Source organism: Homarus americanus, unplaced genomic scaffold, assembly GCF_018991925.1.
Source record: "Homarus americanus isolate GMGI-L3 unplaced genomic scaffold, GMGI_Hamer_2.0 scaffold45299, whole genome shotgun sequence".
NCBI classification, from domain to species: Eukaryota; Metazoa; Arthropoda; class Malacostraca; order Decapoda; family Nephropidae; genus Homarus; species Homarus americanus.
Window position 1 is genome coordinate 51,166 of NW_024753650.1, and position 23,856 is coordinate 75,021.

The 23,856-nt window shown below is 36.9% G+C and overlaps 1 protein-coding gene and 1 long non-coding RNA gene across 4 annotated transcripts; one reads left to right on the forward strand and one right to left on the reverse strand.

Moving 5' to 3' along the window:
- Window positions 1–10: 10 nt before the first annotated feature.
- Window positions 11–19,758, reverse strand: LOC121855406 (mediator of RNA polymerase II transcription subunit 26-like). 3 transcript variants are annotated; one of them, XM_042350308.1, is made up of 4 exons: window positions 19,627–19,729; window positions 14,826–14,912; window positions 5,959–6,033; window positions 11–4,244 (listed from the first exon to the last, which is right to left on the reverse strand). In XM_042350308.1, the coding sequence occupies exons 3-4, from the start codon at window positions 6,022–6,024 to the stop codon at window positions 2,649–2,651; spliced, it is 1,662 nt and encodes a 553-aa protein (XP_042206242.1). In that variant the 5' UTR covers window positions 6,025–6,033; window positions 14,826–14,912; window positions 19,627–19,729; the 3' UTR covers window positions 11–2,648. The 3 variants fall into 3 exon arrangements, with proteins under 3 accessions (XP_042206242.1, XP_042206241.1, XP_042206243.1); XM_042350307.1 differs by lacking the exon at window positions 14,826–14,912 and having other exon boundaries at window positions 19,627–19,758; XM_042350309.1 differs by lacking the exons at window positions 14,826–14,912; window positions 19,627–19,729 and adding an exon at window positions 6,329–6,909.
- Window positions 18,918–22,022, forward strand: LOC121855407. The gene is made up of 2 exons (XR_006086788.1): window positions 18,918–19,152; window positions 19,682–22,022. It is a non-coding gene; the product is annotated as an uncharacterized LOC121855407 (long non-coding RNA).
- The last annotated feature ends 1,834 nt before the right edge of the window (window positions 22,023–23,856 follow it).

Genomic DNA, 23,856 nt, shown 5'->3' on the forward strand with positions numbered 1-23,856 from the left:
AAACTATATACAGTGTTATCAATTTATTGGACTTTTCTTGTATTCTCATAGGAATGAATCCATAGTATTCTTTTCAACAAAACTATAAATTACAAAACATCAAATAACATCATATTTAATGGTGTGGTAATGGACATTTGCATTCTCATTTCAGCCAGTGGTTTACAAGATGATACCCAAACAAATTAGGGGTATTCAACACAATAACAATTAACAGGTTGTCTGTAGCCAAGCCTTGGTTACATTCTAGTAATCATGTCAGTAGCAATCTTTTTAATGAATTTGTTATAGTACTTCACAAAATAAATCTTTAATTTCTTGAAAGTGCATAAAGTAGAATACTCTGCAAATGGCAGTAAATAATTATGGCAATAAAGTAAGCGTTAAAAACATTCATAATTTCCTTCATTCTAAATATATACCACAGACAGTACTTAAAAATACTATCTAGTACAGTGAAATTGTGAAAGGGGAAAAAAATGTAAAAATCATAAGATTTCATCCTTAATAACCATAATATAATTCCAAATTTCCTTACCATAATGACTGAACACATATGGGATGAAAGGATGATGGACCTGTTAGATGCAAGGGGAAGGATTGGTTTGGTCTACTTATCATTTGCATAGTACAGGCCATGTTATGCATCTAATTAAATGTCTGGTATATACACTGCTAACTAGAATGTCATTGTGTCAGATTACACAGGAGTATAACTTAAGAATATTTCTTAAATTATGAGAAAGGATAGAAATGTAGTGTGTCCATCAAAGAGCCAGATTTGAAAAAAAATTTCCCTCCATTCACCTTCATATGTTTTCATAGAAAAGTGTGAAGGTAAACACAGACAAATCTTCACAATGATTCAATTGTCTAATACTATTACTCTATGCTTGACAAAGATGTGTACTGGGATCTGAAAGTACAGAAAATTTTGAATTTTTTGCAATGTGCAAATAGGAAGATGCTGGCCTTCGATATGTCCTGCACTTTCAAAACCCACAAAAGGTGACAGCCCCACCAAGTCCATTTTATGAATTGCAAAGTCCAGAAACCGTCCTAAGGCAGCAGCTGGTCAAACAGAGGAAGCATAGAAACATGTAGTTAAACAGAAGAATGTTCTTTTTCAATTCACAGCATAGGAATGCAACTAATGAGTCACAGAAAGAAGATATAAAAAAAGTTCCTGTGTACAGATCATGTAAATTGATTCTTTGGCATTTAAAGACAATATACATGAGCATAATTAACCTCTTCAACTTCTGCCAAACAGATTTTCCATCGAGACAAGTGCATCCATCACAGACATACGACAACCAGCCAGAATTGGAAATATAATATATAATTTGTATAGCAAATTGACAAGGAAAGATTTTCTGCAAATATCTATTAGAACAGTAGTACTGTATTCTGTTCCCAATAGTTTTACCTGCAGATATAAGATAATTGAGAAATTATACATACTGCTGGTCTGGTTATCAAAAGATTTAAGCACAATACTCTTAATGCTCAAGTCTAGTTCCATAGCACATGTGGGATAGGAGTGAACCCTAAGCCAAGTTTGATGCCCACAAATTAAGAGAGATATTTAAGTGACATTTCTCTTGCTTTTTATGTACTAATGCCCCATTCAGTAGCCATAATTTTAAGCTTTCAATTCACAACATGACTGGATCAACAAGGTCACAACTCTTCTGTGAAAACTAAATAAGTCTAAAAAAAAGGTAATCTTTAATTAATAAAAAAATTAAAATTCCATTAATATCACAGTTTATACAATGGAATCAGTTTTCAACTGATTATATTGGGCTTGTACATTTGAGGCAGACTACCAAATCCTTCAGTTCAATGGAAGATAGCTAGCAAATCACTAAATTATTGTGCATCAAATATGAGAAATATTACCCAAATAATTTCAGACTTCCATTGACCAAAAAAAAAAAAGAGCTACAGGTTCACACATGACTATCCTACCCCCACTTGTGGAACTAGCACATTTCATACCTTGGATTTGGCCATTCCATACAATGCCAAATTCAGGTAACATACTGAATGTTATACTGCAATGACTTGATCAAACATATACAAGTATACTATTTTCAGTTGGATATGGAAAAGTTACTGAAGGCAACTGTACTGACTTCATAATAGATGAATAGAAATCAATGAGCCAAGATTTTAGTTACCACAAGAAAATCAACATACATACAAATTTATAAATGTGTAATATTATAGTGGTTGTAACATGACTGGTTGCATGTCATTGCGATTGTTCCAAAAGGAACTAAAAGCTTGGTTCACTTGGTTCTTTTAGGCACTGTATACACTTAATCCTAAGAATTCTTGTATATTTTTCTGGTTGTCTTCAAAATAAAATTGAAGCAACAGAAGCAAGGTTAGCAATATCAACATATGCCATTCTCTTCAACTATATTTTAACGTAAATAGCAACACTTTTGGAAGGCTATCCAAAGAAAACATAAGAAATATCACACACAGAAAATACAAACAGACTAACAAGAAACAGACTAACATGGGTTCTATGGTATGAGAAAAAATGTAAGTTAATGACAACCACATTTTTAATAACTAGGTAGCCTCTTTTACAATTTCTTAGCCACCACTTTTCATTGTAAATAGTTTGTGTTTCAAAAGTCAGTTATCACATAAGGCAACACTATCAATGGGTCATCCTGGTAGCCTTTTTTGACAATCACTTCATGCCACTCTCTGAACTTTCCATCCGTATCAAAATTACCATTCTGACAGTCCAGATTAGTTGTATGAAGTGTATTTATATCCTCTGAGGGTACCTGTTCAGATTGTCGCACTAATTTCTCCATTTCATCTTCGGAGTCACTATGTTCGGAGCCACTTTGATTCTCGGCACCCTGTTCTTGTTCATAAACTTGTTCTTCAGGGTCATCCCATACAATACTTGAGGTGTCAATTGGAGGAAGGCGTGCCAGTATCTCCTCGGCAGTTTCATGAGGCATGACACCAAGGAGATCAAGATTACTTGGCGTCATAATTGGTGGAGGGAGGTCTGGTGGGCCACGTGATGGAGAAACCGGGGCACTTGTGGTTCCTCTGGCCTCTGTTTCTGAAGATACTGAGCCTCTGTCTTCATCAGCACTTGGAAATTCTTCAAATGCAGGACCAGGCTGTGAACTGAGGAAGCGCTGCAAGTGGTCCATTTTGTTACGAGTGACAAGTGCATTATCAGTCGTTCTACCCATGCCAAGAGTTGTTGCAGGTCCTGGAAAATCCCGCACATGTTGTTCTTCTAATTTTGTTGCTCTTTCTGCTAATTTACTATCACCTTTTCGCTCAGCAAGTTCCGCAACAATTTGAGACGTTGTTTTTACTTTGGAGGCCTTAGTAGACATTGGAAGGGCAGCCATTTTTTGATGAAGCAGGTCTGGGGTATTTGTAGCATGAGGTGTTTCACTTATGTTTGGTTTTCTCTTTGAAATAGCATGTATATTGGCTATTCGTCGCATTTTACTAGTATCACTACCTCCACTAGTTATTTTAGAAGTACACTCATTACTAATTACACTGGAAAAACTTTCTCTACTATCTTCATCAAAACCATTGGTTACATTGTTTCTAGGTCGCTTGGCCACTGGAATATCACTACTAGATTCCTCCTCATCTTTTCTTAATCTTTTGTTAGCTGTATTAGTTTTCGCTACATTTTCAGTACTTGGGGCATAGGAGGAAGCATCTGCTCTAGATGGCTGCCGCATGCTGGGATTAACTGCCGGTGAATGCGGGCGGGACCGTGGGCGGGCAGGTATTGCTAAAGGGGGAGTGATGGCTGGTGACACTGTCGCTAAAGCAGGACTTAGCCCTGGACTCAAGACACGCCCCCGGAGTAAGGCAGGAGATGCGGGTTTGAGTGGGCGGGATGAGTGGGCGGTGGTTAGGGTAGGAGATGCCGTGCGAGTCCGCTGGACCAGGGTGGAGGGAGTGGTGGGGGCAGACATTCCTGGACTTGTGTTGCCACTGGACGGTAAGGAAGATGGTGAAGTTGGAGGATGCCCATTACCCGCCCCTCTTGCGCCTGTCCCAGTAGACCCCGTCCCGCCAGGTCCAGGCCCTGGTCCAGCTGCCCCATTGACTCCATCTGCCAACACTTCCTTACGCCACTTGCGTACAAGATCTTTAGATCGCCGATAAAGCTCTTGGTGATTCGTCTTACGACGGATATTGTTGATGTGTCTTCCTAGTCGGGTGGACTGTAAAAGAAAATAGTATTTCAGTACTGACACAGATACAGTATACCGTACTGCACATAATACAAACTTACTACAATGTTGTTTAAACAGCTTCAACTGGAGCAGAGCTATCAAGGGACTTGACTATGACTGCAATTATGACCTTTTTTTTTTTGTAACTCGGCCAGGAACCTTAAACATTTTATATAGATTGTCGAACTGTTACACATTTATCGAAGGAAGCGAAGGGAAATAACACTTAGGTTAAGAAAATATAAGAGTTAATGGCAGCGGAGAGCAACAAAACAGCCAATTGCAATGGGCTAGCAGACGTACCCATGAGCAAATTTTTATACACAATTTTGTTAGCTGAAACACATTCGTCTATTTTTTTGTCATATTTCAACTTTATGTATGATATTAAGAGTAATATGATCCCTCTTCACACTATTGCATCACCATCAATGTAGCTACAGTATATTTTCTGAGATTAAAAAATTTACTCACAGAATTGGCAAACTACAGTATAAGACAACAGGGCATGAGACAATGACTGCATAGGTGCACATATACGAAAGTGACTAAACCCCCAAAATCATGGTTGAATTTCGGAGTGCACTTCAAATCTCACACTGCAGATTCTCGAGTACAGGTACAGTATTACGGATTCTTCAATTTCAGATTTCTGAGCTTTGACTACAGTATATGCATGTATAGTACCGCCTTCTTTCAATTAAAATACTGTAATTACGGTACAAACTTGACAAACATTTATTGTTCAATATGTACATTACTGAAAAATGCTTGTAAAATGTAACAAAAAGTATATTATTAATCCACAATAACACGGTTTTACTGGATCATGGATTTTAAGGTTGATGGACTTTGATTTGGATAGAAATAAACTAGAATTTTCAGGAGGCTTTTAGCTCTGACTGGAAACTATGTCCTAAAATCTGGCCAACATAAATTAAGCCCAGCCTGCAGTGTGGATTATATGATTCACTCTAGGTAACAAGAATGGCTTATAGGGGAGGAAGGCCAGAAATAATTATTTTTCCTAACAACCTTTTCTGTCATTGTGTGTTTTCAAGAAAGGTCCCTTGCCATTAACAATGCTCTTTTAGTGCACTAACCTGTGTCGTCATAAGCCAAAATAATTCATATAGCATTCAGCAAATTAAATATTGAATAACAGCTGTAATAAGCTCAATTCCCCACATGCAATGTACAGTAGCCTAGAGGCCAGCCTGGTGATTAAAAGAAAAGAAATCGGTACACTTGTCAAATGTCTTGGATTTTACTATACAGTAATAACTCTGTTAGCCGGAACAATTGGTGCAGAGCACTTCCGGGAATGAGAGATTTCCAGGTTATGAGACGACTCTCTCAAACTCGGGAAAAAAATTCCCCATCTCCGGAATTTTCTGGGTAACGGAAAAATTTTCTCGGAAGTTCCAGAATTTTGCCCCTTACAACATCTCTCGAAACCGGAGAAAAATCCCTCAACCCCGGAATTTTCCGGGTACCGGGAAATTTTTTTCAAAATTTTCCGGAAAATCTTTCCCAAAGCCGCAATTTTCCGAGAAAATTTCAAATTCGGCTATCAGAGAGTTCCGGGTTTGAGGAATTCCAGCTAACGGAGATATTACCGTAATATTATAACTCTCCTTATGCTGGGGAGGTTAAATAAGTACAGTATTATGTTTAGCTCATGGCACCGTAAAATTCTCACCTCCAGGACCTCCTTTGTAATAGGTGTCCTCTCCAACTTGCTGATGAGGTCCAGGCATGCTGCCATATCTGTGACCTGTAAGTATATACATAATCATTAGTTTTCATTCAGAACTCTGGAGTAAAATAAAGGCTGAAATAAACAGGCAATCACAAGCTCAGTTTTATAGGCAGTCCCTGATTTACAAAGGTTCAGTTTGAGAAAACTCAAATTTACCAACAAATAAATTTGTCCAATAATTCAGTTTATGAACGAAAAATCCAGTTAAACAAATTTTCTCGTCATTTTTGTAAGTATTCCTAATTACAGTAATATAAGTAAAATACTGTATGCTAAAATAATGCAGTTTTTATTGCCAATATATACTTACTTATTTCACTACCGTAACTTGTATTTATCATAGATGTAGGCAGTGTTTCATACTACTCAGCATGTACTGTACAATAATTCGTTGTTTATTGGGTTATAATCTAGGTGTTAAAAAAAAAAATTATTAAACATGTCTTGTGGCATTTCAAAACAATTTGAGGAAGCATTTTTTTCATTGGAACATATCTCAGCTTTTACAATGGGAACCGATTGGAAATTTGGATCAGATTTACAAAAGGTTTTTCAAGAAAGGAACCCTTTCATAAATCGGAGAATGCCTGTACAGTATTATTAAAAAAAATAAAAATCTAGAGAACTGTTAGGTGCTGTAATGTACTTAATATACCGTGAGAAAACCGATACCAACATTTTTTTTATGTATGGAGATTAGACTATCTGGGTATAGTTCACCGACCCAAATTGGGGCTGGGCAAAAAATATTTAAATTGAATCCATAAATACAGAAATGGAAAAAAATAAAAATAAATAAATAAAGAGTGAGAACTGATATATGTTCAGTATGTTGCATTGTCAAAGTAAGAGAAACAATTGAAACCCTGTAATTGTGTGTAAATGAGACAGAAAGTCAAGTCAGATCAACTTGGGACTTGGTCACAATTTTTGTCATGTCAGGTGGCAGCAGGGTCTAACCATTAGACCACACATTATGCTTCCAATATCTTCCTAAGCAGTAGTACCTCCCTGTTTGATAGCTGCCTACTACTTACTTAAAGATTTGTGATAGTAAATGTAGCAAAGATTTAAGTGTTTTCTATACTGTAACATGACATGACTGCAAATTATCTCAATCATAATAAGTTTATTCAGAATACTGTGTCTTGGGAGAAATTTATTTTTACAAATTACTAAAGGAATAAAAGTTAATCATAAAGTAGGAGACCAGTGGCTTTTAAAGATTGGTTCCTTGGGAAAATGTTCAATCAAAGTTACATCAACAGAGAAAATAATGATGGAAAATTCAGTACTGTAAATCATCATTACGTTCCCAGGCATGTGCTCCAAGCCAACTCATGGTCTATCTCTGGCCACATTCAAATTACTGTACATTGTCTTTGTAAGTCCACTGTTCATGTATCTATACTATACCACTATCTGTCTAATTATTCCTAATGCTTGCACTACCTCCACTTCACCACTGTTCGTTTTCATAATAAATATCCCACAAATTTAACTTTTCTGCCTATCTCACACACCCTTTAAAGATCATAAACAGTATAAAAAAACTTAGCCATTACTTTCAGAAATTTCAGTTTACATCTACATTTTACTAAATTGCATATGAAAGCATCAATTAAGATAAACCCTCTGCAATGTGACCAAGTACCCTTTCACTCTCTTTAATGAAAAAGGGTTACTGTATGTCTAACCTTCAACAGTTCCTTCCCTACCTGAATGACCTACCACGGCTCCTCAATATTGCCTCCAGAGCAGTGTCTACTTTTAACTGTCCTATCAATAACTAAAGTTTTTATTGCATATTGTCCCATTATTTTTTATAAGAAGGTTAATCTTGAAACATGGGTAGGTCTATGAAATGTATTTTAATGACAAACATGTTATTTAAATATAAGGAAGACGATAAGTCTTTATACATTTCTTTTTCAATGAATGTTTTATAGTAATAGGAATGACAAGTTTATATTTTGCACATCAGAAATCTCATTTACAGTGAGTGCAATCTTCAGGAGCAAGAGGTTAACCCAAATAAATAATATGACAACCACTATGTCATAACAATCAATGCCACAGGAAAGTGAAGTGGCATATAGTAATTCAAATTCCTTATACAGTACACAACATTACTTGTGTTATATAATGTTAAAGTTTTTCAAAACTTAAGCTACTGTATCGCAATAAGGTTACCGGGAATTATATTTTGATCAACCATACTAGTACAGCACCGTACTGTACTGTACTGTACTTTTTACGTACAAGTTATCAGTTTAAATCTAGATACAGTAGATACTACCTGTATTATACAGTAGTTCTGTTTTCACACAAACCCTTTTTGACCATTGACAACATTTACTTCAAAAACAATAAGGATCATCTTGCCCCAGGGTAACCATAAAGGAAGTCTAGTTATGTGAAGTGATATAGAAATCAATTACAGGTGTTAACATCAGGTTCTGTATTTTGAAACTAACAGTTCTTCCTTTTGCAAATAAAAATTCACTGCAATGAGAAATGACATCTCAAAGGTTTAAATATAGATGATGCCTTGTTAAGTATTCACAAGAGCTCAAACAGCTACACAAGATACTGTACATAGAACTTCAGAGGAAAACCCTAACAAGGAAAATATAACCAGAGATAATCCATCAATGGGAAATAAGACAAAACAGTACAGTTGGGTCGTGATATATAGCGATTTTTTTATCGTAACTACCAAAAATCATCGACATTTCGCAATATATAGCGATAAACCTATTTATTTCGCAAGGGAAATCGGGCAGGAAATATTTCAAATTTACCGCCTTGGCAAACAAATGCGTTATTTGCTCACAAGAGGCGCCACCGTGGCTGCTCACTCGTACATTCACGCTCGCCCGCACAGTCTTTCTGATTCAGCAGCCGACTCTGCTGCAGATTCCGACTTCTAAGGTGAGTGTAAATGGGTTGCTAGTGACATGTGAAGTGAAGAGAATGGAAAGCTTAATGGAAAAGATGTAATACTGTAACTAATATTTTTGGTTTGTTCGTTTATGTAGCTGTGGGATTGTCAAGTGAGGGTAGCAGTATGGCGTCTGGTGTTGCCAGGATGGCGCGTCAGCTGCCGAGTCTGGTGTTTATTAGTGCTTAAGAAAATAAACTAATTAAGTCAAGTTTAGTCACCTTTATTGGCCTCCAGAACCTAACCCTATTTTCCCAATTGATTATATGCAATTATATATCGCGATTTGGTATATGGCGAACATCCTTGGACCCCAACTCGCGATATATCCCGATTCTACTGTGCGGTTCCGTGCTGTACTCCCAAAAGAAACAGACAAAGCTACAGCAAGAAAATAAAGATTTTTAGTCATACAAGTCCTTTCCCATTATACACACATCTAAAAACAGGTTCCTCTTACAAATTATTACTGTGCCAAGGTTAGATAATTCAAGGGTCATAAAAAAAAAAAAAAATTGGCCGCCCATAGTCAACCACATTTTTACTTGGGTATTCGATTATGTTGTACAGTACAGTATCAAGTTTTAACATGTCTGTCACCTTTGGCTTCATTCGATTCATTGATTAAGACCAGGTGAAAAATATGTTTTTGAATCTGGCAACTATGGCCAACAAATAGTTCCAACAACACTTGAGACTTTGGCCTGTCGCTTCTCAGAGAATGCAATAAATCACCTCCTAAATAAACAGTAACAGTGATACTGAATACTGATTGTCACTTTAGTTCTGTATTATACTCACAGATGTCTCAGCCTAAAGTTTTTCTTCATGTTAAAACTCCAATTTAATAATTACTGAAATAGAGTACTGTACTGTAATGTATATACAATCATAAAACTTTATGTCTAGACCCTCAATATTGTAAAACAATACTGAACATTAGCTACATAAAGAAGAGCAGAACTAAGACTGATGTGTCATTTAGAACTCTAGCTTATCAGAGATAAGAGATTTATCATCATGCATCACCATATCACTATCTATATGGTGATCATACCAATATTGTTGGGTACTTATGGCAGTAAGTAGGTCAGTGACACTGAATGATGCTCCTTGAAAGGAAGACCGGATAATTTTCTATGTACTGTACTTATCCTGGCCTAGTTTTGTAACACAATCTAGTAGCACCTCCCACCATCCATGTAGGAGTCAGTCACTATCATCAGTTACCATCAATAGTAGATATGAAGTTGTTTACAAGACCATGAGGTACAAGATGATGACAATTATGCATGGCAAATACTGTACCAGCTGGCTCCTCACCGATTCATCATCAAAACAAGAGGAGCAGGCCTACCAATACAGTACTGTACACGACACTTACTACGTGAATACTTTTTAAGTTTCACCTGACTTTTCAGATTGTTACGCACAGCACGGGAAGAGATACATAAATTTTTTGGGCCGATTGTAGATACAGTATTCAGGACCTGCATTCCTTCATTTCTTAAATCATCAGTTTCAATAAGTTTCTTTCTTGCAGCTTCTAATTCTTGTCTTCTCTCTGACACACCGTCATTAGGCTTAGATCAGCTTCCTGGGCAGCAGTGGATCATCTTTGCTCCAAGGAGCTGGCTGACATTTGAAACAGCTCACAAGGTTTATGTTTCACAGGAAGTTTTTCAGGTTTGCTGGTGTATTTATACATGAATGATTTAGTGCCTTTACAACCATTCAAAATCTTATCTCACCAGACATAGGAGTTTATCTTGTAGTTAGGATCAATTTAATCCCACTGAAAGAGCACTCAACATCAGCATGTCCATGTGTGAAATGTGAGACAAATTTCTATCAAGATGGTGAGACTCAGATACTTCAACAAACCACTCGACAGTTTGGTAGAAAATATCCGAGCCCCAAAAGTGATGCATGTGCATGTCACCTCCCAGTTTGAATCTCCATAGTCATCACTTAAATTCATTTCCTTCATCTATATCTTTAACTTGAGAAGTTGGCAGGTTCCATTTATCTGGTAATTGGTAGACTTTGAATGCCTTCCATTCATCAACTGCACAGTCAACTTTACCTCAAGATAATCTTTGAAGAGCTTCAAATGACCAATCTTCTCTCAATATAATATACAGTACAAAACCTGTAAGTCTTTCAAGATGGGGTTTCTCAGAGGCTGACTCATTTCTAAAAAAATTAAAAAAAAAAAAAAGTTGTGTGAGCTTCTTTGAGAAGTGCTATTTGTTGTTTCAGAAATGTTTTTAGTGTCTTATTAGCTTCATGTCCAATGTCTAGCTTTCACATGGTTTTTGGCTACAGAGAAGTCAACCTTGTAGAGCAGAGCTCCTTGCTTGTCTCCCACAAAGTAGTGTTTCACAAAACAAGAAAGGAATGTGACGACCAGCACTGACAATTCATCACACGATATGAATGAGATGAGCTTCACACTGAAAAAGCATTGTCAGCTTTGTAAACATGGGCAAGACTGACTTAAAAAATTACAGTTCAACTAGAAGAATCTTGTTATTCATGACACAAATATCTTGCACTTCTCACTTTTCTATCTATCAGTACCTGAAAGAAGATTTTTGTGCCGAATGTAGAACTTAATTGCAGGATACTGTTCCATCAGAAATTCTGTAGCATCTTCAAGTGTAAGCCATCTATTCTGTACAGGTCAAAGGAAAACATGCTTTGTAATATTGAACTTGTCCTGAACGTTCTCAAAATCTTTACATCTCACAGGTGATGCTTTGAATAAGTAGGAGTGTAATACCAAGAGATTCAAAATAATTCCCAAATGAATCCTTGGCAGATGAGAAAGCGTTGTGAACCTTATGAATATTGCAGATAGCAATTTCAAAAAGATATGCACCTTAGAAGGCTTCATGTCACTGGCATATCAGCATAAATAGGTTTATATTATTTTTCTCCATCTGTTTTTGCAAAATAATCATAATTTGTAACAAAATTTTCTTTAATCATTTTGTTTCATAAAGTCACATAAATTATGCTTTTGTCACTTTTTCAAACAAAATTCATATTCACAGCAGACCATCACACCATTTTATAAGACCACAGTAGTTGTGTCCACAAGTTTCAGGTCCATATACTGTACAGTATAGACACATGACATGGGTGATGACAAAACTCTTCCCACTAAACAAGTCATGGGGTAAAATCAGCAAATTATCTTTACAGCACTAGCTACACTTAACCAACCGAGGGCCACACAATCCCTGCCAATAAGCATGATATGAAGTTGTGAGACACCAATGATGGGAAACCCAAGGGATTTTCCTATTGAAGAACACCCAAAGGAAGCACATCTTATCAATGCATGGTACCTTGTGTCAATACAGAAATAGGTCATGATCACAACAGAGACCCTGGAAATGACAGAAATACCAATTGGGATATTCCACCATAGCTAATGACAACTAAAAGTGGCTTTCTGCCACCAACATCGGTAAAAGAGAGACATCAAGGGGTCATCCACACACGAGTTTATTCAAAACAAGAGGAACAACATTAATAGTGCCACTGATTGAAGTGACAAAGTAAGACTGTGGGACACCCATCATCTTGGCACTTCAGAGCAGATAAAGTGCTCCCTATCAGAACTTAAGATACTCATAATTAGCAAAAAGCAACTCTACTGACCCTTTGATTAGATGACAATGTCATTGTACTCAAGGGGTTATGTCATCATACCCAGGGGTTGTCATTGTACACAAAAGGTTAGATATGTTGTTGCAACCGCATTTCTCTACGTATTTTACTTTATTTTTTACATAATTGTAACATGTATTCACCTCCGACAAGTAGGTGTTCCAGTCAATATTACGAAACATTATTTGTCTTAACCACTTGTGTATGGGGTCCCCTCTGAGCTGAATAAAAGTGTCTGGTGTTTGCCAAATAAAATGTCAAAAGTGGCATCACCATAAGGGGTTAATATAACATACAAATGGTATAATTGTACACTGTATATAGGCCCACAACCAGATTTTTAAGCTGTAAAGTTTGCATCTCTTTGTAGGCTCATGATATCATGCAAAAAAGACAGACTGGTGTACAGTACTGTATAAGCCCTAATGAAATAGATTTTTTTCAATCAACACACTAGTGTACATGAGGTTATACTAACACTAATAATATTTATGTACAGTAATGTATATTCAAGTACTGAATGTTAATATCTTTTTGCTAGGCTGGTTATATCATGGAAAAGTATGATATCAAGTTACCAAGATAATATTTGTTAAAATCCCAATCTTTCTCAAAATTTTGATACATATTAACAAAACAATAATGACGTATCACTAGAAATGGAGAAGACCCAGCATAAACAAAATGAAAGACACTTATTTGTATTGGTAGTAGGTAGGTATAAGAAAAGTATGATCAAAATACAGGTATACAAATTGGTACCCAAGAAGACCCACACAAGGGGAAACCACCTATTCCAATCCGCCAACCACTTGGACCGTGAGGATAGATTTCATACAAATTTCAAACAATACAGACAACTGGCTGAAAAATTTTGGATTTTTTTTTTACGTGTGAGTTAGCCAATATCTGTACAGTACTTGGAATTAGTTGAAGCTAAAATAGTGAAGTTCTAGAGTACTAATAAACATCAGAATGCCACATTTAAATCAGGACAGTCATATGTAAGCTACCAAACAAATTTGTTTAGATAAGTTGACAAAAGTTGATAAGAGAATTAATGTGGCAGCCACTAAAAAAATGCAAAAGTACTGTACTGTATATGATCCTAAAGTGACCTAATGTTCACTTTAAACAAGTTATATACAGTTCAAAGTCACAGAGATAGCAGAATAACATATTTAAAAATATCACATGTAAGTACACTTAACACAATGCTGAGAACTTAAAATTCATATTCTTAAGAATTTAATATCAAGAGCATGCTTTAGCAGTTAAAGAAAATCAATCAATTAAGACAACATGTAATGAATCGTCCAACAATAAGGGGGCGGGAGATAGGTAATCAATAGTTCAATAGTGTCACGGGGTCTGCCTATAGACCTTCCTTTGGCTTGTGAACAATATCCCCTAACTTGTTTTTCTCTGGTAAGGTTTGGGTAGCTAGAGATGCATGTCTAAATTATGGAGAAAAAAATCAAAAGCTTATTCTTCCAAACATGTGCCCTGGTTTCATATATGTATACTACTTTGCTGTCACTCGGAATCGAGTATGACGATCATCCAGCTATGGTACTGTATAACACAGTACTGCACAGTACAATACGCTGTATATCAAAAACACTAACAAAGCATCAATACTTCTGACATAAAATGAATGAGGAAGACCCGACAGGACCTAAACTACATTTTGAGGTCTGCCCCCAACTACCTCTGGCCTCATCCCCTCAATACTTGGGCTCACTAACATTCTACCAGGGCAAAACAGAGGTAGATAAAGGTTTATTTATTTAATTCCTCATACTTTTGCATGCTGAGATGGCTCAGCAAGGATGATTACTGGTAAGAATGATAGCTACAAGATATGTATTCTGGAAGGGGAGTGGAGAAAGTGCTAGAGGTGAGAAGGGTGAATGTAAGAATATGGCTTTGAAGCTTCAAGTAGGGAAGGATCTAATAACAGTTATTTCTGAATACACCCCACAAGCTGTGTTAAGTGAAAAAATGAAGGAAGACTCCTGGGAAAAATTGTTGCAAGTACTGTCAGAGCTGGGCGAGAGAGATCGTAGTCCTGGGTGGTGACCTAACCAGTCAAGTTGGAGCACACTCGGAAGGTTATGAAGGTCTGCATGGTGGACAATGCTATGGTACAGTACAAGAAATGTGGAAGGAGAAAGAATACCTGAGTTCGGGGATGCAATGAACATGGTTGTACACAACACGCTGTTTAACCCCTTTTGATGCGAATGCGGAGTAGATAGCTGTACCCCTAGTGTGAAGGAAAAGTAGAAAAATGAAAAAAACAAAAATAAATTGTAAAACAAATATTTGACCTAAAATGTTGTAATATAATGTAAAGTCATTTTATGCAATAAATAACAGTATCTGACCACAATTTCTGTGTAGAGGTACACAACTACAGTACACATACACACATTTTCCTCTATACAACACACAATACAATGTACACAAAGCTAGATACACACTTACATATACACACTATGCACACATTCACATACAAAAACAGACACACACACATACAGTACATCCACAAACACACTCAGGTTTGTCAGGTTTTCCTGTAATTGCAATTTAAAGGTAAAGAATTTTTCATATTTAGGTCTGTCATTAATTAGCTAGGAGCTAATCTTCTGTTAATACAGTTGTACTGTACAGTCAAGCAGTGAGCTACCTTAAAAGTTTTTCTTAACCCTGTCAATGTGGGGACACCACTTTTAAAATTTTATTTGACCAACGTCAAACGATTTTATTCAGCAAAAAGAGACCCCAAACAAAAGAAAGTCACACAAAACCCCCAAACTGCTAACTCACAATTAGGTGTTTTTCTCTGTAAAGTACAACCATTTGTGTTTTTTAACTTTTCTAGGCATCCTAATGTCTACCTGTAATTTCCAAATAGTGTCTAATATATATTGAGGGGCTTGGTTGGCATTATGGGACCAGATTAGCAATACAGTCATAAGTTTAAGGGAGCTAACATATCATAACACATACAGTACTATCACAGATATTCAATATACATAAATTAATACATGACCTTTTAATACTAACCAGGACATACACTACTAATCAAGTCTTACAGTGACACTCAAAATCATGTTTTCATTGACTTTAAAAGTTTGACAACATAGACTACATTATTGCCCTTCAAGAACTGTACTAGGTTCAGTGCTGCCTATTAATACTTCCTCTCAGATTGCTGCTAGAGAGTTGTGTACTGTACTAATTTTTTAACAGAGTGGGACAATACTATAACAGTAAAATGCCACAAGGTATCCAACCAAGACCAGCTATATTTTTGGTTACAGATAATGGACTCGCAAGAAAAGAAAAAATTTCCTCAAAATCTGAAGCCGCCTCATGTCATTAATGCTGTTCCAAACTCTACTATGAGTACAATACCAGTAAGTAATAAGTCCCTTCTGAATGTAGATTGTAACATACGGTGAATATGATCTTAAATCCTGAAAAAAATGTGAAGTTAAACTCATTTAACCATCAGGAACCATTGATTCACTATGATATTCTACTATACAGCGCCCCTCTGCTTACTATCAACTTATCATATTGCCAGGAATCCATATCAACCCTGTAATTGGATGGTCTGATCATGTTAAGTACATATATAACTATTAAAGTGGCTAGAATATGGTTCATCATTTATTACTTTCTAACAAAGTCCTTTATCTGTATTCTGAGCCATCCCCTACATGTTAACTGAGCCTTGCAGTGCCATCAAAGACCCAACACTGGAGCAGGTTCGGATACATTCAGGAGCCAGTGCATGCCCAGTACTTGCCAAAGGTGTGTAAGAGATGTGATCAACTGCCCAAGCGGCTAACGAGCCCATCAGTGGTGAAGAGGATAAAAGTAAAGGTAATACTGTATTGCTAGCCAATCCCTGATCAAGTTTTACTTTCGTTTTTTTTCTCACTCTTTAAAACCCTTTGCTGCTCAAAGTATAATACTTTCTCCCTTCAAATGATGTTATTCATTCATTCTCAATATTGTAAATGATGTGGTCTCCTTTGGTGTTAAGCTTCCACAACATTTCATTTCCCCACCACATCACAAAGCCTAGCATCACCAATCAGCAGGATGCCCATCACTATAAACTCATTCAATGCTATACTCTCCAGTCATTCACACACATTACTGTTCAGGAAGTTAGGTCCAAAAAGCTTGTTTCCACCATCTAACACATAAAAACAAAAGATCAATAAGTTAAACATAAGTTCTGGTTAGGTTATGTCTGCTGTTGCAAAATGTTAACTTGCATGTAAACCAAGCAAACCCAAATCAAGCAAAATAAAGTGTAAGCCAAACCCAATTTGTTGCAAGAGCCTCATCCCAAGCAATAGGTGTACGTGAAGCATATGATCCTGTCTAGTGAAAAATTCAACAAGCACATGCATGCATTAAAACACCACATATTTAAAAACCTCTGCCACAGGTAATGAGTATACATAAATACACAAGAACCTATACATGGATAGAAAATTATCATAGATTACCTGAACAATAATTAGTTTTGTACACGAGACATATAAATACATACTTAATGTGATTTTACATAAGGTGAAACAAATTCTAAATTTGTCACATGACAATTTTGTTAAAGCTTAAGACTCCTTAAAATGTACAGTACTGTATGATTAAATTAAGTCTGGGCAATTGTTTTATAATCCTCACCACCTTTCTTAATACAACATATAACAAAACAAATGCTTGATAAGAGTGAGAAATTTATGTAGCACATCCAAAAGTAAAACCTTAAGTGACCAATCTCCATAAGCTTCGAGCATTTGAGTGGATACGACACAGCTTAATTTTAGTTTGTAGTTTGGTTGATCTGCACCACAAGCAATCTTTACCCTGTAAAGGGCAGTCCCACACGGAGGTTCTGTACTGTATTCTGGCGAACACCATACAATCTATTCAGCTTAGAGAAACCCCCCATCCTGACTTTAAAGGGTGAAATGGCTTACACACAGAGTCTTCCACATTTGATGACTGTTTAAAAAAGCAATGTTTCATATTTGTTTCACTCATTTTGGATATGGCTGAAGCTACAATAAAACTTTGAAATTATTTAAGACATAATGTGTGTCTTTACAGTAGTACAGTATGTGAAAAAGAACTGTCGCTGACCTCTGCCTAATTTTACCAAGAATGGACCACTAAGCAATTGTTCATTCAATTATACTTGCTAAAAATCTCAGTTCATTGTCTTAATTTGCTGATGGCACTGAGGCACGGCCCACTTGTAATTTCTTAAGTAAAACCATTGTAGTCTTTCCTTGCACCAAACAATTTGCACTTTATGTATCCCTATTAAAAATTCACAGACATTTTATGCTTCCTTGTTAAAAACATCCCTCGCAAATTATTACACTGACGACCCTAAAATATACCCATTCCAGAGCTTTCTCATCAAGTATCAAGAATGTAAAGTAAAGCATCACTCCTCAGGAACATACATGTAAGCTAAGCTAGGCAACTTGAGGCCTTCATGGAGATTCATGGATAATTGGAGCATGTTTTACATCAGTGTTGGTTCTTATATATTCATTTAACTACAGACTTAGCAATGCATGAAACAAACTTTAATGAAAAAACAAATATTTGGCAAACGATACAACCAAAACAATGCAGAATCTGGCTAAGTTACTCCACCAAACAAAACATTAACATTCTCAAAAAATAAAACTATGTACATTGTATAGCAACACGTAAGATTGATTTTTAAATGAATAATAAAATCTGCAAAAATAAAACATGGATTTTGATCGTGTGTAAATGCTTCAACAAAACCCTCCAAAGTTTCATCTTAGACTGTCCATATTCCACTCTACAGTCGTCACCAACTTCAAAGAAATTTATATTGAAAAGTTTTTACTGGAAAAAAATTAAAATTAAATTCACAACGAACTCAAACTTTAAGGTCTATATATACTACTAATTTAATTAAAGCTTTTCCCTTGTCAGCATGACCTTCAGTTAGTAAAAGTACTACTGTCAACATTCGACTTCCAGTTGGCCCGACATGATAGTAAATGCAGAGGTCAGTTCAATCACATAAGTCGCCCTGTAAACTTTGCCAAAGCCTCATACGAAAATTTCCGCTTACTTGTATCAACTTTAGTATGAATACAAAGGATAGATTACGTAATATTAATACAAATATTTCTCATAAACAAGGCAGCGTTAGATTCTAAATACAAATTCCAAATATTAAATACACAATAAAGATTGATATGGAGTGTCGAGAAAGTTGTAATTCATTGGGATCAGGAAAGAATAAGTAAATTTATAAATCATGTCCATGGCGGCAGGGCAGCGAAACGTCGCCATGTCGGGTGGTGCAAGCGAGTCCTGCCACCACCACACTGGCACCCACCAGCTGTGGCCGTCCCACCAACACACCCACCTCCCACAACTCTCATTTATCGCTTTAATCAAGACTTTTAACTCTCCTCGACTTCAAGGTAACTATCTAGGACTATGTGAACCTTAAATGAAGCATCACTGAATTTTGCAAAGTGAATTCACTGCAAATTTTACCAAAACAAGGTTGGGGTGTGAAATGTTGGTGTGTTGCGGGGACGGTGTGGAGGCGCAGGGCGCATGCGTGCCGCCGCTGGGAGGAGAGTCGCTGTAGAGCAGCCGCCACACCGGACCTGTGGAAATGTTTGCCTCACCCTCACCACATACCACATCACCACTGCCTACGCCGCTCTTGTCACCACACAACGTTGCTCTCCGTGCTGGAACCACTGTTTTGTGACTTTAAAGTTCATCTAGTGCTTTATTTTGGATAAAATTGACCGATATATTGTGGCCCACCTGACGGCCGTTGTCAGTCATGGCGGCCCGTATTATGAGCTGTAGCTACGGTGCTGTGCAGATAAAAACCATTTAATGGTTGTTAAAGTGACTCAATACATCCTGAAGATGCTTACATTATAATCTTGATCTGTGCACGTCAATAATCTTCGTTTAATTTCTTCTATGGAGTGCTGCATGAGGCCGCGCGTGTGGTCACGTCGGCGCAGCGGTGGTGACTGGTCGGGGCGGCGACATGGACTGGCGGGACGGGGGATTGTGGGTAACTGAGCGAGCCGGGGAGTCGCCGAGCCCGCACGAGCACCGTGACGTCATCATCGCCTGCTGACCTGCGCCTCCCCATTGGCTAGAAAGCCACCAGAAAGCTGTGATGTCATGGGGTCGTCACGGATACATCACTGGTAGCAGGGCGGTGTGTGATCGGGAGGCGGGTGTCAGTGCCGGCCCGGGCCGCTCCTCTGCTGCACAGATCCGTACACTGCCGCGCCGCTTTGCCATAGTCACGTGCGTTGACTACGCCTTAGAAACTAGGAACATATATTGCCAGGATATTGTAAATAATCTAACATTGTTTGAACATGGATTAAATTTATGAATACGATTACAAGAATTTAAGTTTTTTTCAAAAAAGCCAAAATACAAAATAGTGGAAAAAATGTCACACGTGGTGAACCCAAGCTCCACGTGTCGCAAGATTCCTTTACTCCTTTCCGCATTATTATGCCTTTTGTATATGCTATGAACCCTCAGTTTCTCAAATATATAATGGCTGGAGTAATAAAGTACTTACCATGATTAATTACGCTGTGAGCCACTAATTACATTGAGCTTAGGAAAGAAAACTAAGGTATGTAATGCGGTTGAACGTAACGTATATTTGGACAAAAGGGGTTTCGCTCAATAACGTGGTTTTTCTTATAACGTGGTAATCTGCAAGGTACAGAATTTACGTAGAAGGCGGCAGGATACCAGACGATTACCAAGAGTGGCAGGAACTTATCAATTATGACCCAACCAAAATCTGTTCACTTGGGTAAATTCCCAAAGGGCAGGTCACTGATGATATTGTCATTGAAAAGAAAATTAAATAAAAATCTATGGGAGCATTATCTACCCCTACGACTCCGGACGCCCATGTAGTGTGGCTTGTGAATGTAAAAAGGAATTGTTGATCAAATTCTTCGCTTATACCTTCATCCCTTTATCATTAATTTCTCTAATTCATTATTTTTTGCTATGGTACAGTGGTAGATCTCTTGCCTCTACACTGTAACCCGCGCTATTCTCCCTTGGGGTCCCAGATTTACTACGGGTACACGGATTTCATCCACTCCGCGCAGACTTATCTTCCTTCATTTTTTTATTACTAAAGGTATCCCACTGTAGGGCAATAATTTATTTTACACACTTTTGCAGCGAATGTGTTTTACAGATATTTAGATTTTGTAACCCAAGTAATCGTAGTTACTATCCAGCCCATTCATTGTAATTATTTTTCTCATTTCTTTCCCTTACACTCTTTTTCATTACAGGATAAGACTTAACAGGGTCAAGGTCATTTATTCTATTAATGGACTTAATCCACACGAAATCTACTGTACTAACACATCTTTCGTGTGACTATATTTTATGTTAACAGACATTCGCGTTGAGTAGTTCATTTCATTCGCGTCAGTTTTAAAAACGTCACGTAGGTCTACTATTTGGCGGTGACGATAAAAAAATATGCATAATTATGCACTACTGGTATTAGCCCGAAAGTAAAAATTATTTAATTATTAATTATAAAAAAATGAATCCAAGGTTAAATTTGAGGTTTGCTAAATGTTTACGTATTCTAATGAGCTGCGAGTCACCGTAGATTTTGGTTCATAACGTATTTCTACGTAAAAAAATACCGAAATTTCGTATATTTTTCAATATATTGAATTAGTTTGATTGAGTAAACAGATAATGATACTAGCATAAGATATATATATATATATATATATATATATATATATATATATATATATATATCCTATGTGATCATACACAATAACATAATTGCTATAATCTGAAGGCTTTCAGTCATTCTTCGGAAGTTCCAGCAGTAGGCAAATGTTTATGTAGCGAGACAACATAAGCCACGGTAGACTTGGACTTTAATGACACTAATTTTGTGTAATTCCCATTCAAGATTGATCTAAGTGTGACTCCTTTACTCTTGAAATGACAAGAGTTTCATGCCGACAATAAAATAAGCATGAATTTTGACGTCTGTGATAACTTCGCCAAGTTTTGGATGAGCTTACCGAAGAGAAATACAATGGTTAAGAATCTTGTAGTACATTAAATCTGAATTCCGTAAACTTATTTCAAATATCAATTGCTTGCTCTAGAGGCTCATTAACCAGGTACAGAAAATCAATAAAATAATCGCTCATTAAGTTTGCCCTGTCTCGGTAACTGACAATGACATTAAATATTATTTGACTTGTTTTTACATTTAAATAAATATACATAAAAAGTACCATTGTTTATCTTTAGATTCCTCATTAATATGACCAATGTCAAAATATATGTAGAAAATAATGTGTATACAGTATACTTAGTATGAGTTCATAACTGATGTACAGTAATGTAATATTTTGCATATATTGGATATTAGATAACTTTACTTTAACAGATAATACTGTAGCACTATGTAATCACTAACCATTATGAACATTTGGACAGAGGTTTGTTTATACGCTATTAAAGATAATTGAATTAAAATTTTATTAGTATAAAAATTTCAAATATTTTTATAGTATATTACGTATAATCAGAATATCCCCACCCTGTGGTAATGTAATTGCCATTTGTACAAAGACTTTTGGGGGTCAGTTCTCAAAACATTTGGCAGTGCTTTCGAACTACATGAAACCAGACTTAACAAATACATTCATTGGGGTGTTTGGTAGACTACACAATTCAGTGACGGACTGGCTCTTGAAAATTCAGAAATCAGCCTGGGAAAAATGAAGCAGCCCACTTCCTGCCCACGAGGGACTTAGCATTTTATAAATACTGTATACAAAATTTCAGTCTATTTCGTTGTTTTCAAGGAACAATTTTTGAGCTTCAGCATATATTTACAATTAGAGGGCATTATTTAAGAATATTGCATTTGTTAACTTGAAATGAGGAAGTTAATTATCTGTAGCTGTAGTTTAGATCGATTTACGTTCACCTGTACCATAATATAGCCTAGCTTACTCTAGCAGCTTCATAGAAACAATGTTGTCTGGATCACCACACAAGAGCCTCTGGGCAATTATGAGGTTGATTTCATTTATGTGGGGGAGAGTGGCGTGGTGTAGCGTGGAGTGTTGTAATGTGGAGGGAGTGTGGAGTGTTGTAATGTGGAGGATGGAGGGAGTGTGAAGTGTTGTAATGTGGGGGGATATGGAGTGTTGTAATGTGGAGGGAGTGTGGAGTGGTGTAGTGGAAGTGTGGAGTGACGTAGTGTGGTGTGGAGTGAGGTAGTGCAGTGTGGAGGGGTGTAGTGTGGTGTGGAAGGAGTTTGGAGTGGTGTGGTGGAAGTGTGGAGCAGCTTAGTGTGGTGTGAGGGGAATGTGGAGTTAGGATGAGCGGGTAAGCTGCTTGTACTTATAATAACGTTAAAAACTATATAAATCAACGTTCACACCTGTACCAGCAGATACAGGTGTTCCAAATGTGTAGCGGGCGAGGGGGCTGTCTCACACACACACCCTTTCCCTCCTGTGTCAGTATTGCATTCAGAAATGTATGAACACTTAATTGAAGAAGGAAATGCTTAAAAAAAAAGTGACAATGATGAGAATATACTGTACAGGGATACTTTTGAGCCAACAAGAAAAAGGAGCAAATTGGAAGCGATATAAATACAGTAATGATTAATTTAAAAGTGGTAGTATATTTATAAGGTGCAGAGGATTAGAAATTTTCCCCCTTCCCCCAAAAAAGTTAATTATGTAAGTGAAAGAAACGTTGAACAAAGAATAGATCAGGGAGGTGAAAGATTGTTATAGTGTACAGAAATGTCTAACTCAGGAGGGTGGGGGAGGGGGAGAGGCAAAGAATAAAATTGAAGTACAAGGTGAATGATAAACAGTACTTAATTTATCTAATGCAACCAACCTAGCTAGGACATGGGAAGGTAGCCAATGGTCTGTACAGGATCCACCCATTGTACTTGAGAGATAGTCTTGTCTAGGATTATTTTGAAGTCCAGTACTGTTTTCGCTTCTATGACTTGGGTTGATAGACTGTTCCATATATCTACCAGCCTCTATAGGAAATATTGATCGGGTTTACATCTTCCATCCCTTTCAATGATG

Bases quoted from the DNA above. Each gene is read 5' to 3' on its own strand.
- LOC121855406 (XM_042350307.1), bottom strand. From the start codon at position 19,689: ATGCAGCACTCCATAGAAGAAATTAAACGAAGATTATTGACGTGCACA. The intron at 6,034-19,626 runs GTAAGCATCTTC...ATATACTTACAG, and splicing joins GCACAGATCAAGATTATAAT to GTCACAGATATGGCAGCATG. The intron at 4,245-5,958 runs GTGAGAATTTTA...TTTCTTTTACAG, and splicing joins TTACAAAGGAGGTCCTGGAG to TCCACCCGACTAGGAAGACA.